The sequence below is a fragment of the Balaenoptera borealis genome, assembly GCF_965194805.1.
Source record: "Balaenoptera borealis genome assembly, chromosome: 7".
NCBI classification, from domain to species: domain Eukaryota; kingdom Metazoa; phylum Chordata; class Mammalia; order Artiodactyla; family Balaenopteridae; genus Balaenoptera; species Balaenoptera borealis.
This window is the reverse complement of record NC_138864.1, coordinates 92,041,720-92,067,218: the sequence shown is the minus strand read 5'-3', so window position 1 is coordinate 92,067,218 and position 25,499 is coordinate 92,041,720. Positions and strand designations below refer to the sequence as shown.

The window sequence follows — 25,499 nt, the reverse complement described above, 5'->3', positions numbered from 1 at the left end:
CATGGGCCTAATTGCTCCGCGGCATGTGGGATCTTCCCAGACCAGGGCTCGAACCTGTGTCCCCCGCATCGGCAGGCAGACCCTCAACCACTGCGCCACCAAGGAAGCCCCTAAAATGCTTTTATATGCATACATTTATATAGAAAATATATTGTTTAGTGAGAGTTTTAAAATGATATTATACTGTATATGTAGCTGTCTTTATATCTGCACTTAGCATTGGTGTTTAGCAGGCAATAAGTAAATGTTTACTGAATTAAAAATTGAGAATTAATATAGTAAAGTTTGTGTATACTCCATCCAAATTGAACTTCTTTTAGTTTCTATAATAACCATATTTTATTTTGCTCTGAAGACTTCATACATGCTGCTCCTTTTGCCCAAAGAGCCCAGGTCTCACCTCAAATGCCATTTCCTTTGAGAGACCTTCCTGAATCATTTTCTGATGGATAGACTTCCTTGCTCCATGTTCCCATGCTCCAGAGACATTGGCCCATTTTAATGCTCATTTCCATTGGAAATATTTGTTTAAGGTCAGTCTTCCCTGGCACTTTGTAACTCCTTGAGTGCAAGGACCATATCTACTTTTCACTCCTGTATCCCTAGCACCCACCTTATGACCTTGTACTTATTAGAAGTTTGAGGAATTGAATTATGAGCATGTTTTTAGTACTTTGGAATGTAATCCAAGGGAATGATAAAATAACAGTGCTTGGATAGGTCACAACTACCCCTTGACAGTTTTCTTGTCTCCTCTCCTCTCCCCAGCCCTTGCCCATCCATTTTCAATCCTGTCAGTTTAACTTCCAAAAGAGGTATAAGTTTGCCCATGTTGGTCCATCTCTACCACCACCACCACCACCACCACCACCACCACCACCACCACCACCACCACCACCGTAATCCATCCTACCATCATCTCTTGCCCTGGACCGCTAGAATAATCCAGTCTCCCTGGATCTATCTAGTCCTGTTTAAGAAATAAAACAGACAAAAATTATAGTCTGTTACACAGTATGAATAAGTATTGTTTTGAGAAACTGGTGAGCAAACTGGTCATTTGCCTTTTCCAGCCAGGAAGATTCTTCATCTGTTGGACTGAGTTTGACTCCATTGGGTCTGCTAGGGTAGCATATCTTGATCTCTCACTATTTTGTTTTTCATTGCTTGAGACAGTTTAAGGATTGCCTTAGCTAGGCAATCTGAAATCTGAAAATTAATCAAGTTACAGGGCTAAGTGAGGGTTGATAATTTTCTGTATTGAATTCATATGCAGTGATTTTTTTTCTTGATTTCTCATAGATTTCATTGTTGTATTAGTTAGGATCAGTTTGGCTGCTATAACATAGGTCCTATAACATTGGCTTAAACATGATGGAAAATGATTTACCTCTTAATTAACAGCTCGAGTGTAAGCGATACAGGGCAATGACAGTGCCTGCATGGTGCTGGAGACCTAGGACCCTTCTATTCTGTTGCTTTGCCGTCTTTAACTTGAGGTGGCTACTCCTGTTCCTACAACCACCTCCTTATCACAGGTATCACAAAATGGGAACAGCAAGTGGAGGGCATACTTCTTTTAAGGGCACAGGTTGGAAGTATGTCATTTCTGCTTATATGCCATTCATCAGACACAGTCACAAGGTCACACTTAGCTGCAAGGGAGGCCGGGCAGCCATATGTCCCCCTAGAACTTCAATTATTGCCGAAGAGAACAGATATCAGGGCTTTAAGGAGCATCTCCACCATAGTCAGCAACAGGAAAGGACTTACTTTTGGAATGCTGATTTTTTTTCTAACTCATTGCTTTGTGAGGAGAAATTTTCTATTGAAATTAGTAAGCTACTTGAGCTACTGAAAAGAGTTAACCTAAGTTAACGTATTTGCCTTTGGGATTTTAAGTCAAATTTATTCCAATGGTTATAGGGATGAGTGTGAAACATATTGAGATGAGGTTGCTTTTTCTTAACTCTTATTTTTCTTGGGCTGTTTTTGTGTTTTTCTTTTCACCTTATTGAGGCTAATTTCATATTTGTTTTCTTTGTGCTTTTAGGTATGGCACTGTCTCAAGGCTGGGTGAAGAGATACTTCAAGGCCTTTTGTAAAGGCTTCTTTGTGGCGGTGCCTGTGGCAGTGACTTTCCTGGATCGGGTTGCCTGTGTGGCAAGAGTGGAAGGAGCATCAATGCAGGTGAGACTAATATGACTTCGTTCTTTAAAACACATGCTTCATTGTTTCTCAGGCATTAGAAATGATATTTCTGTGTATTATCTCTATGCTGGAACTGAAAGGTTTTAAAAAGGCCTTGAACTGAAATTTAACGTTGCTAAATTTCTTTATAAGGTCTTTTAATGTAGTCATGTTAAAATCAGAGCAGAGGTGAATAAAATTAACTATCAGATAGTTCTCTGTATCTGTGGCTTTTTTTTTTCTTTTTTGGAATTGTAAATGGAGGTTCTAAAGAAATTTTACTACATGATACCATTTTTTGTGGCTGTAGCTTGAGATTTTAAGATTTTTAAGTTATCCATATTTGAATCCATACTTAAATATCCTTTTAAGATCAAATTATTAGTACAGCTGCAAGATGGATTTGGCTCAAATTCAGTTACTCTATTGTTACACACACACACACACACACACACACAGTTCTGATAGGTAGAAAAGTCTAGAGCACTGATCTCAGATATTCTAGTGTATTCTTTAAGCCTGTTGCTGATTGAAAAGATTAAGTGCTATTTACATTGAAAGAAATTTGGAGTGGAGACTTCCAAAGCTTATATGCAAATAGTCTTCTGGAGTATCTTAGAGAAAACTCGAATATTCTAAAGTTGATGTCTGGAACCTAGCTGTTTAAGTAAGTTTATGCAACTAAGAAGAATTTGCATTTTGTAATATAATTTGTTTTCTTCCGTTATTAGCATGTATTAAGTTCATGCATTGTGCTCAATATGTGTATAAAACATAAATAAAATGAATGTATAAGCTTCTAAAAGCTTAAAATTATACAGAGAATAAACAACTTACTTTTTTTTCTTTTTGTCTTAGAACTAGGTGAGGTTATAGACATCAGCTCTGAGGAGTTAGAATGAATTTTCTTTTTTTAAAAAATTTTTTTAATTTAATTTAATTTATTTTTTTATACAGCAGGTTCTTATTAGTCATCCATTTTATACACATCAGTGTATACATGTCAATCCCAATCTCCCAATTCATCACACTCCCACCCCCACCCCCCCGCCGCTTTCCCCCCTTGGTGTCCATACGTTTGTTCTCTACATCTGTGTCTCAATTTCTGCCCTGCAAACCAGTTCATCTGTACCATCTTTTTAGGTTCCACATATATGTGTTAATATAATATTTGTTTTTCTCTTTCTGACTTACTTCACTCTGTATGACAGTCTCTAGATCCATCCACATCTCTACAAATGACCCAATTTCGTTCCCTTTTATGGCTGAGTAATATTTGATTATAGATATGTACCACATCTTCTTTATCCATTCGTCTGTCGATGGGCATTTAGGTTGCTTCCATGACCTGCCTATTGTGAGTAGTGCTGCAATGAACATTGGGGTGTATGTGTCTTTTTGAATTACGGTTTTCTCTGGGTATATGCCCAGTAGTGGGATTGCTGGATCATATGGTAATTCTATTTTTAGTTTTTTAAGGAACCTCCATACTGTTCTCCATAGTGGCTGTATCAGTTTACAATCCCACCAACAGTGCAAGAGGGTTCCCTTTTCTCCACACCATCTCCAGCATTTGTTGTTTGTAGATTTTCTGATGATGCCCATTCTAACTGGTGTGAGATGATACCTCATTGCAGTTTTGATTTGCATTTCTCTAATAATTAGTGATGTTGAGCATCCTTTCATGTGCTTCTTGGCCATCTGTATGTCTTCTTTGGAGAAATGTCTATTTAGGTCTTCTGCCCATTTTTGGATTGGGTTGTTTGTTTTTTTAATACTGAGCTGCATGAGCTGTTTATATATTTTGGAGATTAATCCTTTGTCCATTGATTCGTTTGCAAATATTTTCTCCCATTCTGAGGGTTGTCTTTTCGTATTGTTTGTAGTTTCCTTTGCTGTGCAAAAACTTTTAAGTTTCGTTAGGTCCCATTTGTTTATTTTTGTTTTTATTTCCATTACTCTAGGAGGTGGATCAAAAAAGATCTTGCTGTGATTTATGTCAAAGAGTGTTCTTCCTATGTTTTCCTCTAAGAGTTTTATAGTGTCTGGTCTTACATTTAGGTTTCAAATCCATTTTGAGTTTATTTTTGTGTATGGTGTTAGGGAGTGTTCTAATTTCATTCTTTTACATGTAGCTGTCCAGTTTTCCCAGCACCACTTATTGAAGAGACTGTCTTTTCTCCATTGTATATCCTTGCCTCTGTTGTCATAGATTAGTTGACCACATGTACGTGGGTATATCTCTGCACTTTCTATCTTGTCCCATTGATCTATATTTCTGTTTTTGTGCCGGTACTATATTGTATTGATTACTGTAGCTTTGTAGTATAGTCTGAAGTCAGGGAGACTCATTCCTCCTGCTCCCTTTTTTTTCCCTCAGGACTGCTTTGGCTATTCGGGGTCTTTTGTGTCTCCATACAAATTTTAAGATTTTTTGTTCTAGTTCTGTAAAAAATGCCATTGGTAATTTGATAGGGATTGCATTGAATCTGTAGATTGCTTTGGGTAGTATAGTCATTTTCACAATATTGATTCTTCCAATCCAAGAACATGGTATATCTCTCCATCTGTTGGTATCCTCTTTAATTTCTTTCATCAGTGTCTTATAGTTTTCTGCATACAGGTCTTTTTTCTCCTTAGGTGGGTTTATTCCTGGGTATTTTATTCTTTTTTTTGCAATGGTAATTGGGAGTGTTTCCTTAATTTCTCTTTCAGATTTTTCATCATTAGTGTATAGGAATGCAAGAGATTTCTGTGCATTAATTTTGTATCCTGCAAGTTTACCAAATTCATTGATTAGCTCTAGTAGTTTTCTGGTGGCATTTTTAGGATTCTCTATGTATAGTATCATGTCATCTGCAAACAGTGACAGTTTTACTTCTTCTTTTCCAATTTGTATTCCTTTTATTTCTTTTTCTTCTCTGATTGCTCTGCCTAGGACTTCCAACACTATGTTGAATATAGTGGTGAGAGTGGACATCCTTGTCTTGTTCCTGATCTTAGAGGAAATGCTTTCAGTGTTTCACCATTGAGAATGATGCGTTTGCTGTGGGTTTGTCGTATATGGCCTTTATTATGTTGAAGTAGGGTCCCTCTGTGCCTGCTTTATGGAGAGTTTTTTATCATAAATGGATGTTGAATTTTATCAAGAGCCTTTTCTGCATCTGTTGAGATGATCATATGGTTTTTATTCTTCATTTTGTTAATATGGTGTATCACATGGATTGATTTGCGTATATTGAAGAATCCTTGCATCCCTGGGATAAATCCCACTTGATCATGGTGTATGATCCTTTTAATGTGTTGTTGGATACTGTTTGCTAGTATTTTGTTGAGGATTTTTGTATCTATATTCATGAATGATATTGGTCTGTAATTTTCTTTTTTTGTAATATCTTTGTCTGGTTTTGATATCAGGGTGAAGGCAGTGAAGAAAGTGTTAAATAATGTCACCGTTAAATGCCACGTCTGTTGACTAAATAGTAAGTTTGTTGCAGATACATTAGAGTTTCTTACAGTATTCCTGAACCACTACCCCCAATAAGTCAAATTTGTTAATTTGTAGTTTGTTTGGTAGATTATGTAGAATTTCCTTGGCTACTGGTTACAGAAAAACAGCTTGAATTGACTTAGATTTACAGGGGAATTGATTGGAAGGCTTATGATGTACCTAGGAGAAAGGAAGGAGTGTGGCAATCGTCAGAGACAACTGGAACCAGGGACTTGAATGCTGCCAGAGTGCTCAGTCTTTTCTGTTTCAGCGTCTGCTTCTGTCTGCATCTTGGCTTAGTTCTCTCAGACCAGCTTTCTTCTCAATGCAGGGCACATGGCAGCTGGCAGCTCTCATGCCTTTAGATGCCAATTTCATCACCGCTTGAGAGAGACTTCTCCTCATGCCTTAATATCACTTTGAAAAATCTTGAGGAAGGACTGTGATTGATTCATCTTGGGCCATATGCCCTTATCCATACAAATACAGATCAACTTTGACCAGAAGATTAGGGTGCCATGATTGGCCCAGCTTTGGACAGGTGCACACCCCTAGCCTGTGGCTAGTTGGAGTGAGAAAATGACAGTGTATATGTGCATCACATTGTGGGCTTTCATGGTGAGGTAAGGGTGACACTTCCCAGAAGAAGAGGGGGTGCTATTTTTGGAATAAAAGGGGAAAGGATATTCTGGGAAGAAAGGAAAAAAATGTATGTTCATTACAGTTTGACCTATATTTTAGGAATTTTAGACCACTTTTAGGTATAATAGATAACTTGTTTACACTTTTATTAGATATCACTACATCATACTTAAAATTATTTAGGAACTGAAAGTGCAATAATGAAATATTGTGATTTATTAATTCAGCATAGTTGAAGAGATCTTTGCTACTATACAGCTTTGATAACTGAACATGTTTAGACCATGGGGTTCAGCAGAATTTTTGACAAAAAATTCGAAAAAATTCTTGTCTTCAAATTTCTCTAATGATTCAAGTACTAAATAGTTGGCAAGGTGTGTGGAGCTCCCTGGAAGTCTCTGAGCTTCCTTCAAGGAACACATCTGCTTTTATTGACTCTGAGGCCTGAAAATTATATGCAGGTTATTGCAGTTGGTTGATTTGTTGTGGAACAGAAGGAGTATTCTGGATCCATGGTGATGTCTTCTTGTACCAAGGCTTAAAAGTATGAAAGGAAGGCAGAAAAAGCAATAGGCAAGAAAGAAGAAAAATGTGAAGAAGAGGAAAGAAAATAAAAGATCAGTTGGGTGATGGAGAAAAGTAGACAACTGGGACACTGAGCAGGAGACAGAGTGGCACAGAGGACCAGTGATGAACAGACTCAAGACAGAAAAGTGCTCCAGTGAAGGGGCTCACGGACCCCTTTCTGGAAACTCCCTTGGAATTGTACCCTCGAATGCTGACCCATCTCTGCTACATGTTTGTGGGTAGCACCGTGAGATTCATCATCCAGCTATCCATTCTAAATCTCAGTATTCATTAAAGGAATCTGTGTGCCATTTTGAGGGAATTCCTATTGGTGTAAGTTATCAGTCTTGAGCATCATTCATTGCATAGTACTTTAGTTCCCCTGTGTATTCAGGTAGAAAGATCATATCTAGTCATTTCTGTCATTTCAAATATATGAGTAATTTTGTGACTCAGGGGGTCATTTTGGGATATGGATAATAATAATAAGCACTGGTAACTGAGAGTTGGAATAGGGAGTCATTTATCAAATGGCTAGTATGTGCAAAACTATTTTAGGTGCTATGGGGTGGGTGAATCAGATACAGATTCTGTCTTCAAGGTACTGTTGCTTTAGCAGAGGAGGTTCAAGAATTACTAATCCTAGATGACGGATACATCTTCAGATGAGATTTAATATAGAAGATGTCAAGCTGTCAGACAAATGTTTGCCCAGTGCCTGGTACATCCAGAAATGAAAAAACTTGACTGGTTTAGCCTACTATTTTAGAGAATGGACCTGGAAATTTTAATTTGAGACAGAGTGGTACCAGAAAAATAATACCTTTTATGGTTGGACACTGTATTAAGTTTGTTACCGTGGCAACAAACAACCCCAATATTTCAGTGGTTTACTTAACAGATCTTTATTTCTTACTCATGGGTCTGTAGATGGATTGTAGTCACTCTAGACTAAGGGTTGGGATCAGTCTGCTTCCTGTATCTCTCACTGTAGAGCCTCTGCTGAAGGAATAGAGACAGCTTGGGGCGTGCTCTTCTCATGGGTGATAGCAGGACACAGGAGGGTGAGTGGAAGCACTCAGAATGTCTTAAAGCCTCAGTTCAGAACTTCTACCCTTCTGTCCACATTCCATTGGTCAAAACAAGTCACACGGCAAACCCCAAAGCAATTAGTTGGAAGTATCTTCCACCCACAGGGAAGTCATGACAAAGGTGGGGAGGGAAGGAAGAATTGTGAATAGGTAAGTACATCTACCACAGCCACTAAGACGCCAAAGACACATGATTGATTTCAGAGGTAATCTAAAAAGTTGTATTTACCTTTGAGTCTACCTAGAATGACCCTAGTCTTTGTAGTCCAAGTCCGACAAAATTGGAATAGATTGAAATTCTAAGTCACTGAATTCTGGAATGGATTGATCCAGTTTAGATGCCGTTACGTTGGAAATAGCCCAGGGCCAAGTGGTTCATCACTTTCGTGTGGCTTTTTTAAAAGGTCACTCTGCAACTTGTAGACATTTAAGAAAATCTAAGAAATGAAAGTTAGAATTTCATTTAAAGGACATATAATACCAATCCTTTGGAGTTTATTGAATAAATACTGTTATAACAACACTGTAAGTTCACTTTGAGTGACAGATTTTGCATTAGAACTCTTTTTATGTCTTTAAAAAAATTCTGTTGGCTTGAGATTTAATAGGACAAGCTCATTTTCAGGATTCCCTCTTATAAGAAATAATTCTTTACTTTTTAAACACTACTCAGTGGTTCTTTTTTGAGGTTAGGTTTTCCAATATTAATTTACAGATTCATTAGGTATCTGACTAGAAGGATAGAGGTGATCAAACATGGGGAGTCACAGCTCGTTGAAGGTAAGTCATAAATGCAAATAAAGTTAATGATATAATTCAGTGGAAAATAGGATTCAGTTTATGAAATATTTGATTTTTTTATCAAGTTATATAGGCCTATCCCTTTTATTGGATGAGATGTACCTTTAGCAATGCTCTGCACACAAGGAACACTAGCAGATATTGTTGGTTAATGATTATTCATACTGACCTATTCCCCTCTCATGCACATGAATCACTTCTACTGGTTGCTTGAAAGGTTACCATGAAAGTAGATGCACTTTTTTTTTTTAAAGAAATGCCATGTTACTCAACATTAATTTAACTCAGGAAATGAAAACTGATATTGCATACAGTTAAAACTACAGAGGGAATTTATATTGGTGAGATGAAATTACTCAGATTAGGAGCTCAATTGCTTACAGAGACTTTTAGAGTAAAAAGGTACCCTAGGAAACGTTTAATGACCTCACACCAAAGTTTTATATTTTATTTGAGTGAGAATGCCTGCAGCAGGGTCACTGGTTCTTATAAAAGGTGTATGCCTTCTACGTGTAAAATTAAGATTTAAGACATAAAAAAATAAGTGAAAGAAATAATTGTAAGTGACATTGTCCTGTTTTTGTTGCAGTTGCCACACAATCTTTATGTAGTATGCCCTTTTCCTTTTTCCATTTTGCATAGCCAGAGGGGAAAATACTTGAAAACATTACACAATACTATCTCTCTAGCTCAGACTTCAGGGAAGGATTTACACAGAATAGATTAGAAAATAAGAGAATGTGAGGGAAAATAGAGTCTAATCAGCACTTAGGTCTTTATTCATCAATACCACACATTCATTGGTTCAAAATTGCCTTGACTTTCAGCTACCTGCAAATGATCTTGAAGAAACTGGTTTGTAATAAACCTCTTCGACTTCTACCTGGCTCTTTGCAGTCATTATCTTGTTCCCTACTGAGTTTAAAATTAAAAGTTCTATCAAAAAAGCAAGCAAAGAGGCTGATGCTCTTTCTCTCTTTCTGTCACATTATTTTATTTTATTAAAAAAATTTTAAACCTATAGTGGGCTTAATATACAATGGTTATAGTGGTTGTAACTATTATTTTGACATTCTGAGAAGCTAAATACAAATAGACTCTCAAGAAAAGAGATGTATTGTGATGTATATGCCAGAATTTAAGGTGGAGTTAGGGAGTTTTACGTTACCTGTTGAATTTTCGCTTCTAAGATACTGGGAACCGCTGGGCACACATTTCCTGTGATGCTGACTGCTCTGTGCTCTTACTCCCCTTGGTTGGCTGAGGCTGACTTTGAGGGAAGCCAGGAGTTAATGTTGGAAGGCTTTATTGGCTTACATGTGTGCTTTCTTCCCAAATTGCTTTTCGCTCAAAAATCTCACCTGAGGTGTTTACCCCTTAGGATGTTACGCATTTTTATGTAGTTCTGCAACCTGTCATTAATAGAGAGTTTAAATAGATCAGTTTGTATTTATAGCAACAAACATATGTGATACTGAAGCAGTAAGTGATAACTTTATAATGTCCCTTCATGGATTTTCTTCACATCCCGTGATAGAATAGCAGCGAGCTTCTGTTCTATATAGCCAGGGTTAGGTCTGTTGTTTAAACACTGACTTCACAACACTCTCTCTCTCTTTTTTTTTTTTTAATTTTTATTTATTTATTTATTTATATTTATTTTTGGCTGTGTTGGGTCTTCGTTTCTATGCGAGGTCTTTCTCTACTTGCGGCAAGCGGGGGCCACTCTTCATTGTGGTGCACGGGCCTCTCACTATCGCGGCCTCTCCTGTTGCGAAGCACAGGCTCCAGACGCGCAGGCTCAGTAGTTGTGGCTCACGGGCCTAGTTGCTCCGCGGCATGTGGGATCCTCCCAGATCAGGGCTCGAACCCGTGTTCCCTGCATTGGCAGGCAGATTCTCAACCACTGCGCCACCAGGGAAGCCCAACTCTCTCTTTTTTTAATGTTGAAGTAATTTTAGATTTACAGAAAAGTTTTAAGAGTAGTACAGATAACTCCCATGTGTTCTCTACTCAGATTCACCAGTTTTCCGTATTCTGCCACGTTGATTTTATTCTCTTCCTCTTTCTCTTTCTTTCCTCTCCTCCCCCCATATATAACATATAATAGATAATATATAACATATAATATATGCATCTATGTTTCTATGTATATATACTCACACATATATATGTGTGAGTATATATACCCACAAACGTTGTTATTGAACCAGTTGAGAGTAGGCTGTATGCATCATGCCCCTTTAACAGTACTTCTCTATACTCTGCTGAGTATACTTATGATGCTTGCTGATTGGTATATTAATGATTTTTACAGATTTTTAAATTAAAAAAAATTTAATTAAAAATTTAACTTTAATATTTTATTCAGATTCATATGCATAGAATTTTTGATACGTTAAGAGATATTGATTCAAGTTCTAAACTTTACATTTGAGAAAACTGAGGCCAGACATTTGAGATGATTTACAGTAACTTACATAGCCATTAGGTTTTAGAAGTGATTTGAACCGCTCTGATAATGCTTTCCATTTTACTAAATAATAACCAATAAAAGTTGTGCTTTATCACCGTGCTATAATGCCTCCTGATAGTATTCCTGTTCACAGAGATATTTCGTTCCATTTTGTTTTGGTTTATTGAATGATGTAATTAGTAAGTTATTTAATTTGGGGATGGTTTCATAGTACATTTGGCATTTAAACAAAGATTGAAATTAAGCTTATGTTATTTTATTTTTTTTGAATTTTATTTTATTTATTTTTTTATACAGCAGGTTCTTATAAGTCATCCATTTTATACACATCAGTGTATACATGTCAATCCCAATTGCACAATTCATCACACCATCACCTCCACCCCCACCGCTTTTCCCCCTTGATGTCCATACGTTTTCTCTCTACTTCTGTGTCTCAATTTCTGCTCTGCAAACCAGTTCATCTGTACCATTTTCTACGTTCCACATATATGCGTTAATATACGATATTTGTTTTCCTCTTTCTGACTTACTTCACTCTGTATGACAGTCTCTAGATCCATCCACATCTCTACAAATGACCCAATTTCGTTCCCTTTTATGGCTGAGTAATATTTGATTGTAGATATGTACCATCTGTACCATCTGTCGATGGGCATTTAGGTTGCTTCCATGACCTGGCTATTGTAAATAGTGCTGCAATGAACACTGAGGTACATGTGTCTTTTTGAATTATGGTTTTCTCTGGGTATATGCCCAGTAGTGGGATTGCTGGGTCGTATGGTAGTTCTATTTTTAGATTTTTAAGAAACCTCCATACTGTTCTCCATAGCGGCTGTATCAATTTACATTCCCAACAACAGTGCAAGAGGGTTCCCTTTTCTCCACACCCTCTCCAGCATTTGTTGTTTGTAGATTTTCTGATGATGCCCATCTAACTGGTGTGAGGTGATATCTCATTGTAGTTTTGCTTTGCAGGTCTCTAATAATTAGTGATGTTGAGCATCTTTTCATATGCTTCTTGGCCATCTGTATGTCTTCTTTGGAGAAATGTCTATTTAGGTCTTCTGCCCATTTTTGGATTGGGTTGTTTGTTTCTTTAATATTGAGCTGCATGAGCTGTTTATGTATTTTGGAGATTAATCCTTTGTCTATTGATTTGTTTGCAAATATTTTCCCCATTCTGAGGGTTGTCTTTTCGTATTGTTTATAGTTTCCTTTGCTCTGCAAAAGCTTTGAAGTTTCATTAGGTCCCATTTGTTTATTTTTGTTTTTATTTCCATTACTCTAGGAGGTGGATCAAAAATGATCTTGTTGTGATTTCTGTCAGAGTGTTCTTCCTGTGTTTCCTCTAAGTGTTTTATAGTGTCCGGTCTTACATTTAGGTCTCTAATCCATTTTGAGTTTATTTTTGTGTATGGTGTTAGGGAGTGTTCTAATTTCATTCTTTTACATGCAGCTGTCCAGTTTTCCCAACACCACTTATTGAAGAGTCTGTCTTTTCTCCATTGTATATCCTTGCCTCCTTTGTCATAGACTAGTTGAGCATAGGTGTGTGGGTATATCTCTGGGCTTTCTCTCTTGTTCCATTGATCTATATTTCTGTTTTTGTGCCAATACCATATTGTATTGACTACTGTAGCTTTGTAGTATAGTCTGAAGTCAGGGAGACTCATTCCTCCTGCTCCCTTTTTTTCCCCTCAGGACTGCTTTGGCTATTCAGGGTCTTTTGTGTCTCCATACAAATTTTAAGATTTTTTGTTCTAGTTCTGTAAAAAATACCATTGGTAATTTGACAGGAATCGCATTGAATCTGTAGATTGCTTTGGGTAGTATAGTCATTTTCACAATATTGATTCTTCCAATCCAAGAACATGGTATATCTCTCCATCTGTTGGTATCATCTTTAATTTCTTTCATCAGTGTCTTATAGTTTTCTGCATACAGGTCTTTTGTCTTCCTAGGTAGGTTTATTCCTAGGTATTTTATTCTTTATGTTACAATGGTAAATGGGAGTGTTTCCTTAATTTCTCTTTCAGATTTTTCATCATTAGTGTATAGGAATGCAAGAGATTTCTGTGCATTAATTTTGTATCCTGCAACTTTACCAAATTCATTGATTAGCTCTAGTAGTTTTCTGGTGGCATTTTTAGGATTCTCTATGTATAGTATCATGTCATCTGCAAACAGTGACAGTTTTACTTCTTCTTTTCCAATTTGTATTCCTTTTATTTCTTTTTCTTCTCTGATTGCTGTGGCTAGGAATTCCAACACTATGTTGAGTAATAGTGGTGAGAGTAGACATCCTTGTCTTGTTCCTGATCTTAGAGGAAATGCTTTCAGTGTTTCACCATTGAGAATGATGTGTTTGCTGTGGGGTTGTCGTATAAGGCCTTTATTATCTTGAGGGAGGTTCCCTCTATGCCCACTTTCTGGAGAGTTTTTATCAGAAATGGGTGTTGAATTTTGTCAGAAGCTTTCTCTGCATCTATTGAGATTATCATATGGTTTTTATTGTTCAATTTGTTAATATGGTGTATCACATGGATTGATTTGCGTACATTGAAGAATCCTTGCATCGCTGGGATAAATCCCACTTGATCATTGTGTATGATCCTTTTAATATGTTGTTGGATTCTGTTTGCTAGTTTTTTGTTGAGAATTTTTGCAGTGATATTATATCACATATAATATTTGCAGAAAATTACAGATCATTAGTGATATTGGTCTGTAATTTTCTTTTTTTGTAGTATATTTATCTGGTTTTGGTATCAGGATGATGGTGGCCTCATAGAATGAGTTTGGGAGTGCTCCTTCCTCTGCAGTTTTTTGGAAGACTTTGAGAAGGATGGGTGTTAGCTCTTCTCTAAATGTTTGATAGAATTCACCTGTGGAGCCATCTGGTCCTGGACTTATGTTTGTTGGAAGATTTTTAATCATAGTTTCAATTTCATTACTTGTGATTGGTCTGTTCTTATTTTCTATTTCTTCCTGGTTCAGTCTTGGAAGGTTATACCTTTCTAAGAATTTGTCCATTTCTTCGAGGTTGTCCATTTTATTGGCATAGAGTTGCAGTCTCTTAGGATGCTTTGTATTTCTGCAGTGTCTGTTGTAACTTCTCCTTTTTCATTTATGATTTTATTGATTTGAGTCCTCTCCCTCTTTTTCTTGATGAGTCTGGCTAATGGTTTATCAATTTTGTTTATCTTCTCAAAGAAACAGCTTTTAGTTTTATTGGTCTTTGCTATTGTTTTCTTTGTTTCTATTTCATTTACTTCTGCTCACATCTTTATGATTTCTTTCCTTCTGCTAACTTTGGGTTTTGTTTATTCTTCTTTTTCTAGTTCCTTTAGGGGTAAGGTTAGATTGTTTATTTGAGATTTTTCTAGTTTCTTGAGGTAGGCTTTTATAGCTATAAACTTCTCTCTTAGAACTGCTTTAGCTGCATCCCATAGGTTTTGGATCGTTGTGTTTTCATTGTCATTTGTCTCTAGGTATTTTTTGATTTCCTCTTTGATTTCTTTAGTGATCTGTTGGTTATTTAGTAACATATTGTTTAGCCTCCATGTGTTTGTGTTTTTTACGTTTTTTTCCCTGTAATTGATTTCTAATCTCATAGCATTGTGGTCAGAAAAGATGCTTGATATGATTTCAATTTTCTTAAATTTACTGAGGCTTGATTTGTGACCCAAGATGTGATCTATCCTGGACAAGGTTCCGTGCGCACTTGAGAAGAAAGTGTAATCTGCTGTTTTTGAGTGGAATGTCCTATAAATATCAATTAAATTTATCTGGTCTATTGTGTCATTTAAAGCTTGTGTTTTCTTATTAATTTTCTGTTTGGATGATCTGTTTATTGGTGTAAGTGAGGTGTTAGCAAGCCCCCCACTATTACTGTGTTACTGTCGATTTCCTCTTTTATAGCTGTTAGCAGTTGCCTTAGTATTGAGGTGCTCCTATGTTGGGTGCATATATGTTTATAATTGTTATATCTTCTTCTTGGTTTGATCCCTTGATTGTTATGTAGTGTTCTTCCTTGTCTCTTGTAACATTCTTTTTTTAAAGTCTATTTTTTCTGATATGAGTATTGGTACTCCAGCTTTCTTTTGATTTCCATTTGCATGGAATATCTTTCCATCCCCTCACTTTCAGTCTGTATGTGTCCCTAGATCTGAAGTGGGTCTCTTGTAGATAGCATATATATGGGTCTTGTTTTTGTATCCATTCAGCAAGCCTGTGTCTTTTTGTTGGAGCATTTAATCCCTTTACGTTTAAGGTAATTATCAATATGTATGTTCCTACTACCATTTTCTTAATTGTTTTGGGTTTGTTTTTCTATGTCCTTTTCTTCTCTTGTGTTTCCCACTTAGAGAAGTTCCTTTAACATTTGTTGTAGAGCTGGTTTGGTGGTGCTGAGTTGTCTTAGCTTTTGCTTGTCTGTAAAGCTTTTGATTTCTCCATCGAATCTGAATGAGATCCCTGCCGGGTAGAGTAATCTTGGTTGTAGGTTCTTCCCTTTCATCACTTTAAGTATATCATGCCACTCCCTTCTGGCTTGTAGAGTTTCTGCTGAGAAATCAGCTGTTAACCTTATGGGAATCCCCTTGTGTGTTATTTGTCGTTTTTCCCTTCCTGCTTTCAATAATTTTTCTTTGTCTTTAATTTTTGCCAATTTGATTACTGTGTGTCTTGGCATGTTTCTCCTTGGGTTTATCCTATATGGGACTCTCTGTGCTTCCTGGAGTTGGGTGGCTACTTCCTTTCACATGTTAGGGAAGTTTTTGACTATAATCTCTTCAAATATTTTCTCTGGTCCTTTCTCTCTCTCTTCTCCTTCTGGGACCCCTATAATGCGAATGTTGTTGCGTGTAATGTTGTCCTAGATGTCTCTTATGCTGTCTTCGTTTCTTTTCATTCCTTTTTTCTTTATTCTGTTCCACAGCAGTGAATTCCACCATTCTGTCTTCCAGGTCACTTATCCATTCTTCTGCCTCAGTTATTCTGCTATTGATTCCTTCTAGTGTATTTTTCATTTCATTTATTGTATTGTTCATCTCTGTTTGTTCTTTCTTTAATTCTTCTAGGTCTTTGTTAAACATTTCTTGCATCTTCTCGATCTTTGCCTCCATTCTTTTTCTGAGGTCCTGGATCATCTTCACTATCATTATTCTGAATTCTTTTTCTAGAAGATTGCCTATCTCCATTTAGTTGTTTTTCTGGGCTTGTATCTTGTTCCTTCATGTGGTATATAGACCTCTGCCTTTTCGACTTGTCTGTCTTTCTGTGAATGTGGTTTTTTTTCCACAGGCTGCAAGATCGTAGTTCTTCTTGCTTCTGCTGTGTGCCCTCTGGTGGATGAGGCTATCTACGAGGCTTGTGCACATTTCCTGATGGGAGGGACTGGTGGTGGGTAGAGCTGGCTGTTGCTCTGGTGGGCAGAGCTCAGTCAAGCTTATATTATAAGTGGGAGATGAAAGATTTTAAAGTTTGATACTCAGGTTGATGGAAGACACCGTATGTTAAACTGAGGATTATAGATTTCCTAAGAAGGAATTAGACTTCAGTTTCTGGAAATATGGCAGAATAGACATCTTGAAAATATTTCCAATGCAGAACTCATTAAAAAGTATAAATAAAACATTAAAAATCTTTAAAAATGCATAGTGACCTTGCTGGAAGGTAAGGGAAATGACCAGAGACCACACATAAGGGGGAATACATTTCTAGAGTAGTAAGTACACATTAAAATAATCAGCTGTCTTCTGGACATTTGTCATTTCCTGGTAACTTAGAGTTTTGGTTTTAATGGCCACATGGGGATCAGCCCTGGACTGATACAAGGTAGAGAGTTGGGACAGAAATTCTGAGTAAATTCACTATCATGGAAGAGACACATCTTTAGGGAACTGATAGACTAAAACCGGAATCTGTTATGAGAGAAAAATTGTCAGGTCTCTGAGTACAGAGTAAAAACCCTAATGTGGAATTGAAATTTGAATTCACTTTCACTGTAACTGAAAAACCCTAAACAGAGGTAGTAATTTATAGTGGACAGGGGTTTAGGGCAGCCTCAGGCACCTGGCAGAAGCTATCACCAGTCCTCCTGGGCACATGCAAAGTTTGATGAACATGATCTCACGGTAAAAAATATCATACAAGGAAGTGAATGTTTTAAGTGAGAGTCAGTAACAGCCCGTGGTAGAATCAGACCTTAAAGACTTTAGATATTAGAACTATCAGCTGTTAAATGTAGTATGTTTAAAGAAATAAAAAAGGAAACTGAAAATATGAGAAAGCAACAAAAGGTTATTTAAAATGGTCAAGCAAAGTGTGCTTTAATATATTTTTTAAGATTTAAAAATGATGTGATTAGGTTAACAATCCTTATCTTCTATACTATGAATCTAATAAAATTTGCAATGAAATATACATACATATACATATATATATATATATATATATATATATATATATATATATATAAAATAGGTGAAATTTATTTTAATATTAGAGGAGGAAAAGTGGAGTGGGGTTACAGATGAAACAAGATTGGCCATGAGTTCATAATGTTGATTCTAGATGATGGATAACATGGTAGTTCATTATTTTAATCTGTCTAGTTTTTAAAAAACAGGTTTATACCCATTCTGAGTGAGTTAATGATTTTTAGTGAATTTGTAGCACTGTACAGTCATCACCTTTTAGAAAGTTTCCAAGATCCCTCATGCCTGTTTGAAGTTAATTCTTGCTTCCACCTTGCCTTAGGCAACCACTGATCTGCTTTATAGATTTGCCTTTTCTGGACATTTCCTGTGAATAGAACCAAACAATATGTGATCTTTTTGTCCGGCTTCTTTTACTTACCATAATGTGTTTTGAGGTTTATCTATGTTGTACTATATATCAATAGTTGGTATAATTTTATTGCTGAATAGTATTCCATTGTATGGATGTATCACATTCTGTTTATCTCTTCACCAGTTGATGAACATTTAGGTTGTTTCTACATTTTCATTATTGTTAATGCTGCTGCTGTGGACATTTGTGTACAGGTCTCTGTATAAACATGTTTTCATTTCTCTTGGGCAGATACCTAGGAGTGGAATTGCTAAGTTGTATGGTACATTTATGTTTAATTTTTAAAGAAATTGCCAAACGAACACTGGGGTAGGAGAAAGTGTGTTGATTTGCACTGCCTGCACTCTCATTCTACCTCTTTGTTGCCGGGTCAGGGGAAGTGAAGGGACCCTGCCCAGTCTCACTGCTGCTGGGTGAGGCTGGAAGTCTAGGTCCCTGCTCAACCCACCGACACGATGGTGTTGGGCCAGTTTTTCCTTTGGTGGTTGCCTGAATTAGGACAGGTATTATAAAAAATGTTTTTTTTGTTCCACTTGGCCATGCTTTTCCAGTCTTTTGGGTAAAAAATAGGCTCTTCTTCAGGCTTTTTTGTCCTGCCTATTGGTGGTTCCTGGTTGCAGGCTTCTCCAGCACCTCATCTAGGATGCACGGGAAGCAAAAGGAAAACCCAGGGAACTCGCCACCGTGTCACTCCTCAAGTCCTAAGGTCCCTAGCCTCCAGTATATCTTCTTTACATCTTTCAGAGTCTTCCTGTATTTGTTAATTACCTCTGGGATGTTTTAGTTGTGAGAGAGAGAGTGTGATGAATGGAGGTACACCATTTTGGTCCTAGGCTGTATTTTTTACCTTTCCTAGTAGTCAAATGTGACTAAGTTCTGGCCAGTGAAAAAAGACCAGGAAAGTGAGGTGCCATTTCCAGGCCTGACCCATAAAAACCTTCTTTGTAATCCATGCTGTGTCTTCCGTCTGCTGGCTGGATGCAGAGGATCCAGTTGAGGACTTGGAGGCCACAGGAGATGGTGGATCTGCAAGATAGAAAGAACGTGGGTTTCCCAATGACTGGGTGTAGTACTGGGTGTATTGTACTACACCCAATAGTGGGTGTAGTAAATCCACTCACTATTGTATTATAGACTGAGCTTTGGAGATTCTTTTTATAGGCAGTTAGCCTAGTTTGACTATACAACAAGACTTAATACTATACCTTTTCCTGTCTGCTTTTTCTTATCTTATACTTCCTTTAAGGCTAAACTCAAGTCCTATCTTCTTCACACAGCTTTCCCTAATTCCATCATTCACTTATTTGAAATCCTACAGCCCTGTAAATTTAACTTATGATTATAAATTCTTTTGTATTGTCCTCTAGTCATCTTAACTATGGGTTAATACTAATTACTTTGTAAGCTTCTAAAAGAAAGGGACCATATTCCTCTCACCTACCTGTTCAAGAGGATGGTGAATAACTGCATATTAAATTTGTTCTTTGAAGCATTGAAGTGCCTGAATAATTAAACCCTACAGCAATATGATAAAATGAAATTATCATCATTAAAATTTTTTTCCTTTAAATTTGAGGGTGTTTCTGCACTTTGCACCTGAAAAACTTTTTAGCTCCTTGATGAATCCATCATATTCTTTATAGCAGAAATTTTCAAACCTTTTTGCCCATGACTCATATTATAGATTTTCATTGTACACACAGACACGCGACTGAAACAAAAGTTTCATGTAACAGTGCTTAAACTGTAATTACCATCATTATGTGCAATGCCCTCCGATATTTTCTATTCTGGTCACAACCCATTAAATTGATTCTATGACTCACTCACTGGTCACGACCTGTAATATGAAAAATGCTGCTTTATTGCTGGAGGGAGGAGTGAAAGGGTGAAGCTGCTCACATTGACCTATAACTAAGGGAGTGGAGCACGTTAGCTCTTGATTCTGAAATTTTATTTTATTTTATTTTTATTTTTTTATTTTTTATTTTTTAAATATTTTATTTATTTATGGCTGTGTTGTGTCTTTGTTTCTGTGCGAGGGCTTTCTCTAGTTGTGGCAAGTGGGGGCCACTCTTCATCGCGGTGCGCGGGCCTCTCACTGTCGTGGCCTCTCTTGTTGCGGAGCACAGGCTCCAGACGCGCAGGCTCAGTAGTTGTGGCTCACGGGCTTAGTTGCTCCGCAGCATGTGGGATCTTCCCAGGCCAGGGCTCGAACCCCTGTCCCCTGCATTGGCAGGCAGATTCTCAACCACTACGCCACCAGGGAAGCCCGATTCTGAAATTTTAAATGTGGGCTTGTCGTAACGGCTTCAAGCAGTAAATGCAGCACAAAGGATGAGGAGGCGCAATGCCTGAGAAAGCCCTTTTGCAGTTAGTGTGGTTCTTGGGCCTTTTTTATTAACACTACGTGTGTACCCGAGCCCCATTTCAGATCTATGAAATTAGAATCACTGCTAGGACCTTGGAATCTGCACTGTGACAAGCTCTGTAAATGCTCAAGTTTGAGAACTGTTTTTTTACAGAGAGCCCCAGCTCTTGGGTATGAGAGATTGTTGGGGGATTTGCCAAAATGCAAACAACTTTTGCTTGAAAAATCCTGATTGCCTTGGTTTGTTAAGCTTTTGAATTCTAACTCATGGTATTTTTTAAAAATATATTTTTTATTCCCCATCCTTTTGTCTGTTGAATTATTTACCATATATCTGTGCTAGTTTTAGCTTATTTTCTTGTTTCTAATCTCATACCAATTGTTTTATCAATTTATATTATTTTCATTTTAGATTTTCTTACTAGTTTATAAACTTTGTTTTTATTTCTTCTTCCTAATTTTACTTTTATATTATCTTTCTACTTTATTAAAACTTTAAAATGTGTGTTCTGCACTTTGTAGCTTTAAGAATGTTTTTTAATTTTTAAAGACATTTTAAGAATGTCTGTTAATTTTTTTTGCTTTATTTAGTTTATTTGTTTTACCAGCGAATTTTCTTCCTCCCTCCCTCCTTTCCTTCCTTCCTTCCTTCCTTCCTTCCTTGCTCTCTTTCTTTCTTACAATATATACCGTCTTTTATTTCTGTAGTTTTTAAAATGACCAATAGGAAGCACAGAGTGTTAGCTGAGAGAATGGCATATTCTCTTAGGATGGGAGACTTATAGATTTTTACAGTAATAGCTTCTCAATGAATCATAACTCTCTCATTGATTTGTATAGTTCCCCCCACATTGACTCTGGCCATGTGACTTGCTTTAACCATGGGGCATCAGCAGATGTTATTCAAGTGGAAACATGGTGAGCACTTGTGAACTGGGAACATGCAAGAAACTCAGGCTGTCCTGCTAGAGGGGATATTGAAGGACAAATGAGACATTCTGGCCAACAATCCCCAGGTAAATGCCTGACATATGACTAGGGCCATCTAGGACTTCCAGCCCCATTTGAGCCCCATATGGTTACAACCACATGAGTGACCACAGGAGAAAGCAGCAGAGGATCTGCCCCCACTGAGTGGAGCCCAAATTGCAGCATCATGATCAAATAAATGGTTATTCTTTTAAGGCACAGTTTTGGAATGGTTTGTCATGAAGCAATAGGTAACTGAAACTAAAATTAGTATTATTAGTGAGGTGCTGCCATAACAAAATCCTAAATTATGTTGCATTGGTTTTGGGACTGGGTGGCAGTTGAGGTCTAGAAAAATGATGAAGGGATTGTTGGCAGAGGCTGGAAAAATGACAAACTGTTAATGGAATCTGGAGAGGTGGTGAGGAAACTGTTATTGGAGATTGGAATGATGATGACGCATTTTTATGGTTCTGAAACAATTTTAAAAACTGTCACTTACAGGAACTTAGAATACAGAAGATGTATGTACTGAATTTGTGGATCTGGCTTAAGGATCCAGGCAGAATATTGAAATTGTCAACTGGCTTCTGATAGCTTTGTATAAGGTATGGGAAGAGAGAAATGAACTTAAAGCAGAAATTAGAGGAAATACAGGGTGTCCAGGAATTTCTGTATTGGAAAATAAAACTGTTTCTTTCATAGTCTCTGGCAGGCAAAATATTCTTAAAGTACAAAGTGGCCTGGAGTAAATATCAAGTACTCTTTATTAAGACCTTAGAAAGATTTAAGGTAGGTCCTTTTAGCTAGATGAAAGAGATGATAAGTTGATAAGAATCTTAAGGGTTTTGTGCCCTAACAACCTAACACTTCCAAATTAGAGAAGGATCTAGTTTGAAAGAGTTATGGATATAGTTTTAGGGGGAATAGAATGAAGCTCAGTTAGATGCATAGGAAGTCTACAAAGTTTTAAGAGATTAGAATTGGCTTATACTAAAAGGGATGGTCAGTTTAAAAAGAGGCCTCTTGGCCTCAATTTACTATGAATAGCAGCATTTCTATTTAAAAAGAACCCCAAAGCCCAGAGGGCAGAGCAAAGAGCCATGGAGAAGAATAGATTAGGAAACCATTCCAGATAACAGAAATGGGCCCTAATTAAAAGAACATTCCTATCCCTGTGTTAGGAGGCTCTGACAACATCTGCTGCTGGATTTTAGACCTGTATGGATAAATGAATTCTGTGTTTCTCCCATTCCTTTTTAAAATCTATTGTAGTTATCCTGTCCCCTGTCTTTCCATTGTATGTTGGATATTTGGGGGACAGACAATTTTTTCTTTTTGCTTCGTAAACTTCTGATTCAAGATGAGCTGCATTCAAGTTGTATCCTCATCCATACTTGGAGCTGATGCATATTATGAGGTAATAAAATTTGATCCTTTTGCAAAAGTCAGAGGAGATGTTGGAGATCCTGGGAAGGGTTGCATGTGTTTGCATGTGGGAAGGATATGATTCATTGGGTCCAGAGGGCAGAACTTTGATAGATTGTTACATTAACATCCCCTCCCCTCCCCCCAACTCCTATAAGCCATGCCTCTTGGTTCTCAAGCTCTTTTGTAGACTCCTACCCTGACTCTTGGCTTGGCCATGTGACTTCCTTTGGCCAGTGGAATTATAGCGAACATGTCTACAGAGGTTTGTTAGATGCTTACACAGTGGAGCTTGTCCTCTGGGATCACTGCTATCCCTATGATTGCAGTTGCCTGAATGATCTCAGGTCACACTAGCTTACTAACCACCTGGTTAGTCATTTAGCATAGCCTAAATGCAGAGAATCAAGAGCAAATAGCTGATTACTGTTTTAAGTTTTGGAGTAGTTTGTTTTATAGCAGTAGATGAGTAATATAAAGATTGTATGCTTTTGTCCCTTTTATCTGCCACAATGCTTTTTGATTCCTTTCAATAGACTGTTTTCTACACAGTCAATCCCTTGAATTCTAATAGCTTTGATTTATGTAATTCAGAGGTCCCATGGACCAAAATTTCTATTTATACCCACTTGTACTGCTAGAATGGGGGCTTTTTTTTTTTTCATATGATGCAGTATCAGGTTCAGCAATGAAGAGCTGAAGGATTTAAAATCCATGGTCTCATTTTCACAGATTTGTTTACAGATATTGTACACGTGAAGTGAATAGATTGCTGTGCACTGCACCTACTTGGGAGTTTGGCCTCTTTGGAGTTATGTACACCTGGGGAAATCATCCCATCAGCCTCCTAAAAACCTTTTTTTATTTGTTGAACCAACTTCTTTCTGTTGCTACACATCTTACTATGAACTTCTTTTTAGGTCAGGAGGGCACATCAGAGGGAAACGTGGTTTCTTCTGGGCAATGGAGAAGGACGTACTAGTGAATAAGAAGGCCTTATTCAGTTTTATGAGGATGTTAAAGATTCATCAGTATATAGATGTATCTTGGTGTCAGTACATAGATGTATCTATGTAGCTGGCTTAGATTACATATAGTAATCTGTCTTCTTGTTACTATGTAGAAATGTTTATTTATATCAATTTAATATTTCATTAACTATACATCATCTATTTCATTTTGTGATTAATTAGAACTATTAATTTGAATAGCTATATCAATATGTTTTATTAGCAGGGAAACACCATACACATATTTAATGGTAGTGTTTTGTAGTAATTGCATTATTGCATTGAACCAGAAAGTTTGCAGATTGTAACCTTGCAGTCTAGTTACAGTGATGTGAATAAAGGGGATGCTTAAACACTAAAGAACTTAAGAAGAAAGCAAACTTCAAACATATTTGTAATAAAAAGATATAAGAATCAGATGCTTGGGGCTTCCCTGGTGGCACAGTGGTTAAGAATCTGCCTGCCAATGCAGGGGACACGGGTTCAGCCCTGGTCCAGGAAGATCCCACATGCTGCGGAGCAACTAAGCCCATGCACCACAACTACTGAGCCTGCGCTGTACTCATGAGCCACAACTACTGAGCCGGCGTGCTACAAGTACTGAAGCCTGTGCGCATAGAGCCCATGCTCCACAACAAGAGAAGCCACCGCAATGAGAAGCCCGCGCACCACAACGAAGAGTAGCCCCCGCTTGCCGCAACTAGAGAAAGCCCATGTGCAGCAACGAAGACCCAATGCAGCCAAAAATAAATAAATAAAATAAATAAATAAATAAAATTGTGAAAAAATAAAATTAGATACTCCTCTAGTTAAAAAAAAAAAGAATCAGATGCTTTTTTTCCTTTAAAAGCTTAATTGCTTCCTTCTTTCTCTAAAGCATTGCATTTTTTTTTAAAATTTTTTTAATTTTTTAATTTTTGGCTGTGTTGGGTGTTCGTTTCTGTGCGAGGGCTTTCTCCAGTTGCGGCGAGTGGGGGCCACTCTTCATCGCGGTGCGCGGGCCTCTCACTATCGCGGCCTCTCTTGTTGCGGAGCAGAGGCTCCAGACGCTCAGGCTCAGTAGTTGTGGCTCACGGGCCCAGTTGCTCCGCGGCATGTGGGATCTTCCCAGACCAGGGCTCAAACCCGTGTCCCCTGCATTGGCAGGCAGATTCTCAACCACTGCGCCACCAGGGAAGCCCCAAGCATTGCATTTTGATTGAAGAAAACTTGGACAGTATAGAAAAATACACAAATAAAAATAATCTACATCACCTTCCAGAATTAGTTACTTTAAGATGTTATTGTATAATACTAATAGTTAAAAAGTACTGAGTGATCAGTGTGTTCCAGGCATTATAGTATAGTATTCAGTTTAAATATAATAGTTTGTTTAATATGCCCGGAAATCCTATGACGAAGGTACTATTACTAATCCATTTTACAGATGAAGAAACAGGAGCAGAGAGATTAATCTGTTGAAGATTACACAGATTTAAGCCCAGACTTTTGACTAAAAGTTTGCATTTCTAAACCATTATAAGTTCTTCTCATACCTTTCTGCAGTTTTCCTTCCTCCTTCCCTCCCTCCTTCTCTCCCTTCCTCCCTTCCCTTTCTAAGCTGGAT

At 37.4% G+C, this 25,499-nt stretch overlaps 1 protein-coding gene across 7 annotated transcripts in view; it reads left to right on the top strand.

Annotated features, from left to right (window-relative positions):
* Window positions 1-25,499, top strand: part of IMMP2L (inner mitochondrial membrane peptidase subunit 2) — a 629,217-nt gene that overhangs the window by 47,861 nt on the left and 555,857 nt on the right. For all 7 annotated transcript variants that reach the window (XM_082400165.1, XM_082400166.1, XM_082400160.1 and 4 more), the window contains exon 3: window positions 2,054-2,190. In XM_082400165.1, the coding sequence (XP_082256291.1) occupies window positions 2,056-2,190 (135 nt within the window). In that variant the 5' untranslated portion in view covers window positions 2,054-2,055. The remainder of the gene's footprint in view (window positions 1-2,053; window positions 2,191-25,499) is intronic.